Source organism: Plecotus auritus, assembly GCF_963455305.1.
Source record: "Plecotus auritus genome assembly, chromosome: 1".
Lineage (NCBI taxonomy): Eukaryota > Metazoa > Chordata > Mammalia > Chiroptera > Vespertilionidae > Plecotus > Plecotus auritus.
Window position 1 is genome coordinate 44,171,595 of NC_137770.1, and position 14,204 is coordinate 44,185,798.

Consider the following 14,204-nt stretch of genomic DNA (forward strand, 5'->3'; position numbering starts at 1 on the left):
CCTGAAGGACACTCCTGTAAGGAATGCTGAAAGTGATTAGTTTAAGGCTAGTAGGGGGTGGTTCGATAAATTAAGAAAAGAAGTGTTTGTTTATAGAGTAAACAGTACATTAGACATGTACTGTATATAAGAAAGGTTAAAACGGAATAATTTGGGGGTCTAAAATGGATTAATTCAGTTTACTTTATTTCTAATGGGAAAAAATGATTTGGTTTTGGAACAAATCACTTCTTGAACAGCCTTTGGAATGAATTAAGTTCGAGAACCAAGGTTCCACTGTATGTATTTATATATTTTAAAAAGAAAATTAGGATCGTGCTATATATCTTACTTTTCACTTAAAATGATATTTAATTACTTATTATTGTGCTGTGATGCCTGCCTTTGTATACTGTTTTGAATATCACTGATTCTTTTGGCTAAATTTTTGGAAGTAAAATGTGTCAAAGGAAATGGGAATTTTTAAGGCTTTTAAAATACATTGTCAAATCGCCCACCAGAAGGGTTGCAGGTTTGCTCCCCAGCCCTGGTTGGGTCAAGTGCGGGAGACAACCAATCCATATGTCTCTCTCACATTTATGTTCCTCTCTCATTCCCTTCCTCCCTCCCTCCCTCCCTCCCTCTCTTCTCCCCTCTCTCCCTCCCTTCCTCCTTTTCTCCTTCCCTCCCTCTCCTTTTTTTCCCCTGCTTTAGCCCATCTCTAAAAATCAATGGAAAAAATATCCTTGGGGGAGGATTTTTTAACAACAACAAAATAATCCTCAAACTATACACTTATAAATTGTGTTCTTTTCTCTGTGAATGTTATACCTCAATAAAAAAGTTTACCACGTCTGGCTGGCATGGCCCAGTGGTTAAGTGTCGACCTATGAACCAGGAGGTCACAGTTTGATTCCCTGTCAGGGCACATGCCTGGGTTGTGGGCTAGATCCCCAGTGTGGGGCGTGCAGGAGGCAGCCCATCAATGATTCTCTTTCATCATTGATGTTCCCTCTCTCCCTCTCCCTTTCTATCTGAAATAAATAAAAAATACATTTAAAAAAAGTTTTCCACAACAATTTCTATGTATATTTGGAATAAATTTAGTTTGATTTTATTGATGTTTGATTCCTATTCCTTTTAGCTCCATTATGTTTCTGCAGAAGTAAAAAATTTCTTGCTTTGAATATAGTATTGAAAAGATGAAGATAATGTGATATCAACGAACAGACACACCGAAAGCTTTTTCTTTAGCTTTATTCTACTGTATAGTTACAGTCAGGGATAGTTTACTAAAGTAATCTATTGCCGTTGGGCATTAGCAAAGAAATTTTAATGGCATAATGTCAACTGGAATAGAATTTGGCATTCTTAAAGTACCTGGGAGTGGAGAGCATTTTTTTATGTTTATAGCTAAATAGGCAATTAAAACTTTTTAGTGGGATTATGTTGATTGGCTCCTTTTGCAATAAAATTGTATATATTTATTTCCATTTTATATTTAGGTAGGATTTACTGTTACATGTGAAATGTTTCAGATTTCAGTATAATGTAATTGTGAAAAAAAGCAAGTCAGACTTCCTTTTTAAATTTTATTTAACACTTACAGTTACATTCAATATTATTTTATACGAATTTCATGCACAGGGGTGTGTGTCCCTCAGCCCAGCCTATACCCTCTCCAATCTGGGACCCCTCGAGGGATGTCCAACTGCAGTCGGACATCCCTCTCACAATCCAGGACTGCTGGCTCCCAACTGCTCACCTGCCTGCCTTTCCGATTGCCCCTAACCACTTCTGCCTGCCAGCCTGACGACCCCATAACCACTCCCCTGACAGCCTGATTGATGCCTAACTGCTCCCCTGCCAGCCTGTTTTCCCCTAACTGCCCTCCCCTGCAGGCCTGGTCACTCCCAACTGCCCTTCCCTGCAGGCCCGGTCGCCCCCAACGTCCCTCCTCTGCCGGCCTGGTCACCCCTAACTGCCCTCCCCTGCAGGCTTGATCGCCCCCAACTGCCGTCCCTTGCAGGCCTGGTCCCTCCCAACTGCCCTCCCCTGCTGGCCATCTTGTGGTGGCCATCTTTGACCACATCGGGCAGCAATCTTGTGTGTTGGAGTGATGGTCAACTTGTATATTACTCTTTTATTAGATAGGATAGAGGCCTGGTGCATGGGTGGGGGCCAGCTGGTTTGCCCTGTAGGGTGTCCCAGATCAGGGTGGGGTTTCCCTTGGGGTGTGGGACGGCCTGGGTGAGGGGCCTGTGGTGGTTTGCAGGCCGGCCACGCCCCCCGGTGAGCCAAGTGGAGGCCCTGGGATCTGGGATTTATTTATCTTCTATAATTGAAACTTTTTAGCCTTAAGCGGAGCCAAGCCTCCTGCTTGCTCCGTGGCCACAGCCATTTTTGTTGGGATTTATTTATCTTCTATAATTGAAACTTTGTAGCCTTGAGTGGAGGCCTAGGCCAGCCAGGGTGTGCAGAAAGCTTGGCTTCCTCCATTACTGGGGAAACCCAAGCCTCCTGCTTGCTCTGTGGCCGCAGCCATCTTGGTTGGGTTAATTTGCATATTTGTTCCTGATTGGTGGGTGGGTGTGGCTGGTGGGTGTAGCAGAGGTACAGTCAATTTGCATGTTACTCTTTTATTAGATAGGATTAGTTTCAGGTGTTTAGCATAGTGGTTAGACCAGGGGTGGGCAAACTTTTTGACTTGTGGGCCACAATGGGTTCTTTTTTTTTTTAAAGTTCATGAAATGTGCTCATTTTATTTATTTATTTATTTTTTAAATATATTTTATTGATATTTTACAGAGAGGAAGGGAGAGGGATAGAGAGTTAGAAACATCGATGAGAGAGAAATATCGATCAGCTGCCTCCGGCACACCTCCTACTGGGGATGTGCCTGCAACCAAAGTACATGCCCTTGACCGGAATCGAACCTGGGACCTTTCAGTCCACAGGCTGACGCTCTATCCACTGAGCCAAACCGGTTTGGGCCACAATGGGTTCTTAAACTGGACCGGAGGGCCGGAACAAAAGCATGGATGGAGTGTTTGTGTGAACTAATATAAATTCAAAGTAAAGGAGCGGAGGGGAGAGCAAGAGAACCCTCCGCTCTTTCGGCTCCGCGGGCCAGATAGAACAGCCGAACGGGCTGGATCCGGCCCACGGGCTGTAGTTTGCCCACGGCTGGGTTAGACAGTCATATACTTTACAAAGTATTCCTCCCCATATTTCAAGTACCAACCTGGCACCGTACATAGTTATTACAATATTATTGACTATATTGCCTATGCTATACTTTACATCCCCATGACTATTTTGTAACTTCCAGTTTGTAGTTCTTAATCCCTTCACCTTTTTCACTTAGTCCCCCTCCCCCCCCCCCCGCATCCCCCCCCTTCCCACCCCTCCCCCACAAGCGAGACTTCCATTTCTTTTTTTGCCATCTGTTTCCGTATTGCACACTGTCTTTTTATATAAAGTGTGCTTGGATACTTTTCAGAATGACTATGGAGGTAATTTCCTCTTTTGGTTTTATTTAATTTAAAATTGAAGTTCAAAGGTTTAACTTCATTGTAGTGTCAACAAGTAAAATATTTTTATATTAAAATGCTTTATTATATTTTAGTTATGTTTCTTAAAATTTTTGTTTGTTTGTTTTTGTTTCTTAAAATTATTTGTAGGGAATTCCAGTGGAATTTTTGGTGTTACATGATGTTGATTTAGTAATATCCTATGTAGAAAATAACACATACATTGAGGAAACACGAGAAGATGAAGCCGATGACATGGAAGGTCCAGATATGGGTAATATGTTTTGTGATGCTCACCTCACCCATTCCTCTCATAGAATGTATTCACATTCAAGACTAGGAAGAAACCTGAAGCAATTTATTTTGAGTCATTTTATCAAATTGCTAGGTGAAAAGACGTAAGGATACCGTATTCTGTTTACTGTGATAACTTTCATTGTTAGGCTTCTTGCTTCCCACATCTGTATCTTTATCTTCCACATCAGTTCTTTCAACCTTCTAGCCGACTCCATGTTTAAAAACGACCCAGGAGCCACACATGGCATTTTATTTTTATTATTCCAATTAGGGAGTGAAATTCTAACAAACATTACATTTATAGTTGTAAATAAATCTGATTGTTAACAATGTAGGGAGTAAATTTCAATAGCATTTTAATACTTCTATTTAACATGTTATTTGTTTTTTTATTGCTCTTATTGCTTACATTTTTGAAGTATTCTATAGTTTTTAAGGCTACCCCCTTTCATATTCTTTACTTTGATTGTTATTCTCTGAGTTAGCCAATGTCACCTTAATTTTGTGGGTGAAGAATGTTTGTTTTAGCAGAGTTAAATGATCTGTCCAAAGTCACATAAATGGCATGTGGTGGAACCTGGATTAGAATAATCATTCTGACTTGAAATCTTATTTATGAGCATTATCATTCCTTTCTTCATGGCATCAATCCTGTTCTGTAATTGCTCATTTAATTTCTCTCTTCTCCACAAGTCTATACTATCTATAAGGCAGGGGTTATGTCTTGTTTATTCTTGTATCCCATTTAGTAAATTCTTGAATGTTTTATATAATACTATTATTATGAACCCCAGGAAGGAAATAATTTGTATATTTTTTCATGAGATCCATCATTATTATGATCAAAGTTTATATTATAAATTTAATAAGGGCTCTGAGCTTTAACTGTTACCAGTAACCAGTTTCTTAGTTTGAGCTATGTTCTAGTTCTTTTCTAGAACATAGAAGTTAGAATTGCTTGTGGTTGAAGCCAGAGTTCTCCTCCATAGCATCATCATTCCATAGATAGACCTGTGTTCTGGTCTCTTGCTCCCTGCTGTTTTCCTATCATGATTCATATATTCTAGTCTTCAGAGTCAGGAAAATTGCACAATGTCAGTTTAATAAGATTTCTTTCCTCTGTAGGAGTCGCTGTTTTAAGATTTCCATGTTTTCACATCCCCTATTGCTTCCTGACTCTCTGGCCTTTATTGCCCTCTGTGTTGCTTTCTCTTTCTCCAACTCTACCTTCCTTCTTTCCCTGGCCTAGTTCTCTCTTTCTTTTATAGCTCTGCCTTTTGTTTTTTGTTTTGTTGTGATTTTTTGTTTTGTTTTGTTTTAACTCCCTATGTTTGTAATACATACTGGCTCATAATATTGTGTGATATCACGCCCATATAAATAATTTCCCCATCTTGTTTCATTCCCATTTATATAGGAATGATAGATGAGGGTTAGGAAAGAGTTTGTTACCATGTAGAAAAATTCCCTTCAGAGGAAATGGGCACAGGATGAATCATAATAAAATGAATTGAGTTCTACAAAAGACAATATGGAAAAAAATAATTAAACATGTATGACTTAAAAGAGTATATGTATTATGGATAGGTGAAAGGTATAACTGAGGAGTGAGGAAATTTACAAGTGAGGGTAGCTTATTAAGAGAGAGAGACCAGAAAAGAGGGAAAGGAGGTCTTGGAACAAGATAGAGAAGAAAGGATGGATTAGGAAATAAGAAAGGAATGGCAGGAAAATGAAAAACATTATATACAGGGTGGGACAAAAGTAGGTTTACAGTTGTGAGTACATGAAACAGTTTGTTCTTGTATTATTTAACTATTATATTATTTTCCATACAACTATAAGCCTACTTTTGTTCCACCCTGTAAGAAATAAAAGAATAGCTTTTTATCAACTTGAGTATTGAGGGAATAACTTTTTTTTTTTAAAAAATATATTTTATTGATATTTTACAGAGAGGAAGGGAGAGGGATAGAGAGCTAGAAACATCGATGGGAGAGAAACATCGACCAGCTGCCTCCTGCACACCTCCCACTGGGGATGTGCCCGCAACCAAGGTACATGCCCTTGACCGGAATCGAACCCGGGACCCTTCAGTCCGGAGGCCGATGCTCTATCCACTGAGCCAAACCGGTTTCGGCAAGGGAATAACTTTTTAATGTCATAGAATGTGGTATCTAAAAGTACCTTAACCCATGGACACAGACAATAGTATAGTGAAGGCCCAAGGGCAGGTGTGGGTATGGGATGGAGGTGGTCAATGGGGAACAAAATGGGGACATCTGTAATAATTTCAACACTAAAGATTTTTAAAAAGTACCTTAAAGTTAACGTAGTGCAATGCTTATGTTTCACGATTTGAACACTGAGGCCCAGAGAGTTATGAATTGGCTAGCATGATGCAATTGAAAATTGCTGAGATGTACTGAAATTTAGATCTAGTATTTTATTGTATAGTATTAGAAGTTATATGGCAAATAATACTTTAGTTCTACAACTATATTTGCCGGAAGCCAATTTCAGCATGTCATAATTACAAGAGTTTCATCAAAAGGTTGATGAAACTTGGGGGCTCAACAAGGGCTGAGTCACATATGTAATCACCTGTTGGAATGGCTGGAAGGCACTTCCCCCAAAGTTGAATAAGATGATTGTTTGCTGCCAGACAGCTCAGGGCATTTCAATCTACATGTTATTGCCTCCTGTTGGCCAACACCTGAACAGCTGTAGGCTATTCCCCAATCTGACAATACTTCTGTACCCTACCCTTTGAAGTATATTATCTCCACCTTGCCTTAGGACAAATTGTGTTAATAAAAAGCAAGGGTCCTGAGACAAGGAGAAACTTCAGCTCCTTTAGCTGAAGCTTCTCTGACCCCCAATGCCTTTCAAAATTATCTTTCATCTCTGGACTCTTATTTAATCTACGCACAGCCTTTCTCCAGATTGCTAAAGCCTTTGTAATGCTGGAACAAGAACCCCGGCATATATTGTCTTCCTCACTTTCTCCCTTTCTTTTACTGTGTTATTACAGAGAATTATGAACTTACAAAGTAGACAGGATAATAAAACAAATCTCCTGGTATCCATTATCTGGCCTCATCCAACTACCATCAACCTATGGCTATCCTGTTCTAACCACTACCACCCCTTATTTTGTAGCAAACACCAAATATATAATTTCATTCATTAATATTTCCCTGTGTATTTCAGAGATATAAGGATTTCTCTTTTAAAATTAACATAATTGTTGCTATTACTACATCTAAAACCCAGTAAACTTAGTACCATCAAATATATAGTCAGTGTTTGCACTTGCAATTGTCATGCTCTATTCAGCTAGTGTCAACTCTTCTAGGAAGCTTTAATGTCTCTCTAATCAAGTTAGATGCCTCTTCAGTGTTACCATACAATTTATACTAACTCCAACAGAATATTTATGGATTTAAAATGTGTTTTTTACCACTTACATGGATGAATGGATGGGCAGTTGGTTGGTCAGCCAGTCTATCTAAATTAATGATAGGTTTTTACATATTCAGAATCCACCATAACTTGATGCATTTAGAATAAAAGCCAAAATTTTTGGCTCATATGATCTCTTATGATCCAGCCACTGCCAGCCTAGAGTTTTCTCATACCATTTCTTCCTCCAACTCATCTTGTTTTAGTCAGTTTTGCCTTTCTTATGTATCTAGTATATACTAAGCTCTTTTATGTCTCCGAACCTTTGCATATGCTTATATTATTCTTTTTGCTTCAGACATTCTTTTCTTGATTCTCTACCTGGAAGACTTTGGATCTCCCAATCTAACTCTCCCTGCTATAATCTCTCACTGTATCCTTTTCCTTTTTTAATCTGATCACAATTTATAATGATGTATTTATTCAGTGATCAGGTTATCGTCTGACCTTTTTGTAGAAAGGTTCTCCATGTGGTCAGGGAAAATATCTGTTTTTGTCTACTACTTTCCCTGGTGTCTATCACAGTGCTTGTCATACAGTGAAAGCGAAATAAACACTGAACTTTTTTTATTTTAAATTAATATTTTATTACAAACAAAATATAATATTCATATTATTTCCAGAGAAGTTTAAATAAGTGCTTCTGGAGTTGACTAAAACATCACAGTTTCTAAGTCAAGAAGCACCTCAGAGTTATTTAGGGTAGGAAGCCAGACAACTAGAAAGTTTTCTAAACAACATGCATTTTTAACTAATAAAATAGTGCAAATTCAAAAGTTTTATAGATTGCCAAATTTTCATATGCTTACCTGGGAAAAGAGTTTAACTATTTTTAATTACACTTTTATATACACATTACATTCTTCTCAAATGTTTTAGGAATGCAAGACGATGAAGTGGCAGAAAGTATTTACAGAGACAGGAAGAGACAGCTGCCTTTGGAACTCACAGTGGAACTAACAGGAGAGACATTTAATGCGACAGTAATGGCTTCGGACAGCATAGTGCTTTTCTATGCTGGTTGTGAGTATGAATCTTTAGAGGAGACTATATTATATATTAGGACATTAAAATAAGCAAGTTTTATTTTTGCATTCTGCATATTGCACAGTGTAAGATGACATAGCTTTCTTATGTCCCAATAAGCTGCACATAATGAAACATTTACTTTTAGCTGATTCTGGGATTGTAAAACTGATTATATATATCTGACTTACAAATTGAAGGTTAATGATTAAACTAGATGTTCAGCTTGTTAATTTAGAAATATTGTGATTCAAGCTAATGCTTTTGATATGTTAACAGTTCTTATAGATTTTTAGGAAATATATTGCTTTTATCTTTAAATAATAGCCATTCAACTATATTCACTCCAGTATGAATGCAGAAAATTAGTTGTATTTGGAATATTCTTAAATGTTTGGAACAATGTTGAGTTTGTATACTTATTAAGAAATAACAATTTTGGGAAACTCCATAAATCTCTGTTTATTACGTATAAGTATGAATGCTCTGGAGATATGCATGTTGTAATATCTGTTGAATTTTTTATTTTTATGTAGGGCAAGCAGTATCCATGGCATTTTTGCACTCCTATGTCAGTTTGGCAGTTAAATTGAAAGGTATTGTGCTGTGGCATGCATGCTTATTTTCCTGATTCTGAGCTGTTGATATTTGTAAAACTGTGTTATGCTAAAGATGAAGAAAACTTCATAAAATTTCAGGTTATTAATGTTTTTGTTTCCAAGATTAAGTTAATTAATCATGAGCTTCAGAAATGCTTCTAAAAGCATTCATTTTGATTGTCTTCATGGAACTGTCCTTAATTGATTACTTGTGGCCACATAGTTAATCTATAACCTTTTTGGCTGAATTCAGTCATTCAGCAGGCATTTATTGAGTGCCTACTCTGTGCCAGTTACTATTAAATATTATTAAATAAATACTAAATACTATTAAATAAACATTTCACAGGTAAGACCCAGTCTTATAGTCTAATCAAAGAGCCAGGCTCTTTTTAAGTATCCTATGAAACTTGATCCAGTGGCAGGAAAATAAGAATCCAAGGAGTGGACTTTAACTCAAAATGCCTATGCCATGATCCTGTTAGAGAGAAAGAGAGGGAGGGAGGGAGGGGGTTAGGATAATGTTTTGTTATCATTTGAGTAAGTTAGTATCATGCTTCCTATCTATAATATGACTTTCTCTTACTGTTTTTCTTGTAAATAGAAGCTATTTCAGTTGAATAAGTTTATTCTTGACTACTATAGGAATGTACCCACCATTTAGTTTTGGGGGAAACTAGTTTACATGCTATTTCATTATTTAGTAAGTTCCTATGGGCAAGTAGTGAGCCTTTTACTGAGCTCACTGTACTTAGCATATTACCTTACATTGCAGAATATCTGGGTGTGTTTTTTTTTTAAATCCTCACCTGAAGACATCTTTTTATTGGTTTTAGAGAGAGAGGGAGCCAGGGGCGGGGTGGTGGTGGTGGTGAATTGAGAGAGAGAGAGAGACATCAATGTGAGAGAAACATTGATTGCTTGCCTCCTATATGTGCCCTGACCAGGATCAAACCTGCAACCTAGATATGTGCCCTGACTGGGAATCAAACCCGCAGCCTTATGGTGTACAGAATGATGCTCCAACCAATTGAGCCACCTGGGGCCAGAGTATCTGGTTTTAGTAATTGTTGAATAAATGATTAACCTAAGATAGTAGAGTTTCATGAATTTTGTTTTATTTAGTGAAAAGTGTGTACAACTTATTTATATATTGGGGACTTTGTGAACTCAAAAAATTGACTCCAGAAAGTCAGCCCTAAATAGAGCATGTTCGGTAGTAATAAAAACATCAGAGATTTTTCAAAAACATTTCTGAACCATTTCTTTATCATTCATTTCCCAACCACAGTTGATTCTGCTTTTGATTATTTCATTACCTAAGTGAAGAGGTGATTAAGTCTTTAGTTACTTTGATTACTGATCTTTTAAATAAAGAAATTCCTCTTATTCTCTTTTAGTTATCCTTTGTAGTTTCATACTGTGGGCAGATTTTAAGTTTCCTTTTTTTAGGTACTTCAACCTTATTGGGAATTTATTAGAAGAAAGGAAAAGGAGGGTAGTGAAATATAAACCATAATAAAGTAGCAATTGGGTAATGTTCCTGAATAATAGAATTATCTTCCCAGCCCATTTGACTAGTGAACAAATGAACATGGAAAGATTCCCTTACTTTCTTCTCTGTTCATGACTAAATAAAGAGACTACCTGATCCCTCAATGCAAGGACTCTGAGTTGTATGTGATTGTAGAATAAAAAAGCAGATTACCAGCCCAGGACTTGATTACCTTTTATATTTAGTTCGTTCTTAACAATTCTTTTAGTAATTAGATATCAAATAAATGGACTTTTGGGAGCTTAATGTAGAAATGCCTTAATATAGGTAACTATAGTGTTTTGCATCTATGTTGAAGCCTCAAGTATAACTTTTTAAACTAGGAAAATATTATAATACTTTGGGCATTTAGTTCTGCAAACTTTCACATTAACTACTTGGGTAAAAGTCACTTTTCATCTCTTAATCCAAGACAATGAAGATTATTTTATACTCAGTCACAAGGTGGCAGCAAGTGTCAGGTGTTTATACTTACATAGCATCTGTAGCTAAGAGAATCTGTTTTTTCCCTTCCTTTAAATTAAGAACTCTATTTGAAATTATTGCATTGATAAAGTATATGGGATATAATACTGCAGGCATCTTAGAATATTAGATTATTCCAGTTGAAACATGATTAAATATTGAAATCATTTTATAAGAAGGAAAATTTTTAATTGGCAACTTTAACATAGGTAGCCTTACCATGTTTAATGATATGTATCAATATCCTTTTCTTAAAATAAATCTTTATTGTTCATATTATTACAGTACCTCTTTTTTCCCCCCATAGCTCCCCTCCACCCGGTTCCCACCCCACCCTCTGCCCTTACCAACCCCCCACACTGTCCTCATCCATATGTGTACGATTTTTGTCCAGTCTCTTCCCCACATCCCCCACACCCCTTTCCCCCCGAGGATTATCAGTCCACTCCCTTTCTATGTCCCTGATTCTATTATATTCACCAGTTTATTCTGTTCATCAGATTTTTTATTCACTTGATTTTTAGATTCACTTGTTGACAGACATGTATTTGTTGTTCATGATTTTTATCTTTACCTTTTTCTTCTTCTTCCTCTTCTAAAGAATACCTTTCAGCATTTCATATAATACTGGTTTGATGGTGATGAACTCCTTTAGCTTTTTCTTATCTGTGAAGCTCTTTATTTGACCTTCAATTCTGAATGATAGCTTTGCTGGGTAGAGTAATCTTGGTTGTAGGCTCTTGCTATTCATCACTTTGAATATTTCTTGCCACTTCCGTCTGGCCTGCATACGGTAGTTTCTGTTGAGAAATCAGCTGACAGTTGTATGGGTGCTCCCTTGTAGGTAACTAACTGTTTTTCTTTTGCTGCTTTTAATATTCTTTCTTTGTCTGTTGCTCTTGGCATTTTAATTATGATGTGTCTTGGTGTGGTCTTTGGATTCCTTTTGTTTGGGGTTCTCTGCGCTTCCTGGATTTGTAAGTCTCTTTCTTTCACTAGGTAGGGGAAGTTTTCTGTCATTATTTCTTCAAATAGATTTTCAATATCTTGCTCTCTTCTTCTGGCACCCCCATAATTCTGATGTTGGTACGCTTGAAGTTGTCCCAGAGGCTCCTTACCCTATCTTCATATTTTTGGATTCTTTTTTCTTTTTGCTTTTCCGGTTGTGTGTTTTTTGCTTCTTTGTATTTCAAATCTTTGACTTGATTCTTGCGATCCTCTAGTCTGCTGTTGGATCTCTGTATATTATTTTTTATTTCAATCAGTGTATGCTTAACTTCTAGTTGGTCCTTTTTCATATCCTCAAGGGTCTCACTAAATTTATCGGCGGTTTCTAGAAAATTCTTGAAAAACCTTATACCTGTGGTTTTGAACTCTATATCCAGTCGTTTGCTTTCCTCCATTTCTTTCATTTGTGACCTGTTTCTTTGTCTGCGCATTTTGGCTGCTTCCCTGAGTTGATAGAGTGGCTTTGTGTGCTAGGTGTCCTATAGGGCCCAGTGACTCAGCCTCCCCAGTTACCTGAGGTGGACACTCTTGGTGCACCCCTTTGTGGGCTGTGTGCACAGTCTTGTTGTAGTTAAGCCTTGATTGTTGTTGGTATCACTGGGAGGAATTGACCTCCAGGCCAATTGGCTATGAGGATCAGCTGTGTCTACGCTGGGAGAACTTCTGTGCTGGAGACACCCTTATCAGGCAAGACTTGCTTCAGTAGGACTTTGGTGCTCACTGAGTCTGCCCCTTGAGTGTGTCTCTTATGGATCTGAGGAGTTGTAATCTGGATGGTCCCACTCTGACCACTGGGTACACTGGCTCTTGGATCTCCAAGGAGGTGCTAATTTAGCCTCTGCCTGAGGCCACTCAGCAGGAGCTACAGAGAGATCTGCAGATTTCTCTTCTTTGTTTGGGGTTTGGAGGTGCCCAGATGAGGCCCAGCTGTGAAGCAATGCAAGCTACTCTGGGACCTTGGGCCTTCTTTTGGATGTTCTGGGTCTCTCTGACTCAGCTGCAGTTTGTTAGGTAATTTTAGATTTCAAAGGACCAGGCCATTCATATGCAAAAGCCTCTGCGCACAGCTTGGGTGGGACGGGGTCTCAGGGAATTAACAGGGGGGAGCAAACAGCTATGGCTGATCCTCAGCCCTGCCCTAAGAGGCCCCTGCCTCTCAGTGTCCCCTAGTAATGGCTGCAAGCACCTCTGAGAGAAAGCCCTCGAGTTCCGCCCGCTTCCAGACAGTCCAGTTTCTCCCCATATGAGTCTGGGTCCCCAGAGTCTTGCCCAGAACTGGATTTCAGAGCAGTCGGGAGCTTGTGTCTTCCTCCCGCTTGAGAAAGCCAGCCGCATACTCAGTTGGCAGCCCTCTCTGTGCACGCGCCTCTACCTCTGCACTTTCACAGCTCCTCTGAGTCTCAGTGTGCTTTTCTTTTTCCTTCTAGTTGTAGAATTTCCACTCAGCCAGCCTTCCTGTGGTTCTGGATGATGTCCGTTTTGTCTTTTAGTTGTAGTTTTGAAGTGGTTGTGCGAGGCAGCAAGTTCAGGTGTTTACCTATGCCACCATCTTGATTTCTCTCTCAATATCCTTTTTTCAGTGTCAAAGATAACATCAAAATTTTCAACTTGGACTGGAGGTACAATAACGTTCTTAGTGGTGGTAGATTTGTTGAGGATGTATATTGAAGGGAAAGAACTGCATTTGACTATATCCCATACTTGGGTGCCAATATGTAATACTAGAGGCCGAGTGCATGTAATTAATGCATGGGTAGGGTCCCTAGGCCTGGCTGGCTATCATGGTTGATTGGGGCCTTCCAGCTGCCAGCCAGGGCCTTCGTTCCACGCTGCCCCCTGGTGGTCAGCACACTTCATAGCGAGCGATAGAACTCCCAGTCGAACTCCCAGGGGGACACTTTGCATATTAGCCTTTTATATCTAAGATGATACTCTATATTAGCAAGCATCACTAGATATTTATTGACTAATTATAATAAAGGATAAGAGAACTTTGTAGAGAAGTCACTTAGCAGATCTGATTTTAGAAGGAATAGGATTTATCTTTGTTTATATGGTCATATAGTATTCAGGTATTAATATATTTTAGTGTAAAATTTAAAATTTGTTCATAAATAAATATAAGGTACATTCCATAAATTTTTATAAGGTACATACTATATAACCAACATTGTACTAGGCAGATGAATATAGTGTTGAATAAGGTAGATTACATCCTGCCTGTATTGTCAAACAAATTGCTAACATTAAATCTAGTGATAAATTATCACATCTATG

General features: G+C 38.3%; 1 protein-coding gene across 1 annotated transcript in view; it reads left to right on the top strand.

Moving 5' to 3' along the window:
• The window catches only part of TXNDC16 (thioredoxin domain containing 16), a 93,629-nt gene that overhangs the window by 47,284 nt on the left and 32,141 nt on the right, over positions 1-14,204 (top strand). The window contains exons 12-14 of the mRNA XM_080659095.1: positions 3,663-3,786; positions 8,154-8,297; positions 8,837-8,896. Coding sequence (XP_080515221.1) covers positions 3,663-3,786; positions 8,154-8,297; positions 8,837-8,896 — 328 coding nt within the window. The remainder of the gene's footprint in view (positions 1-3,662; positions 3,787-8,153; positions 8,298-8,836; positions 8,897-14,204) is intronic.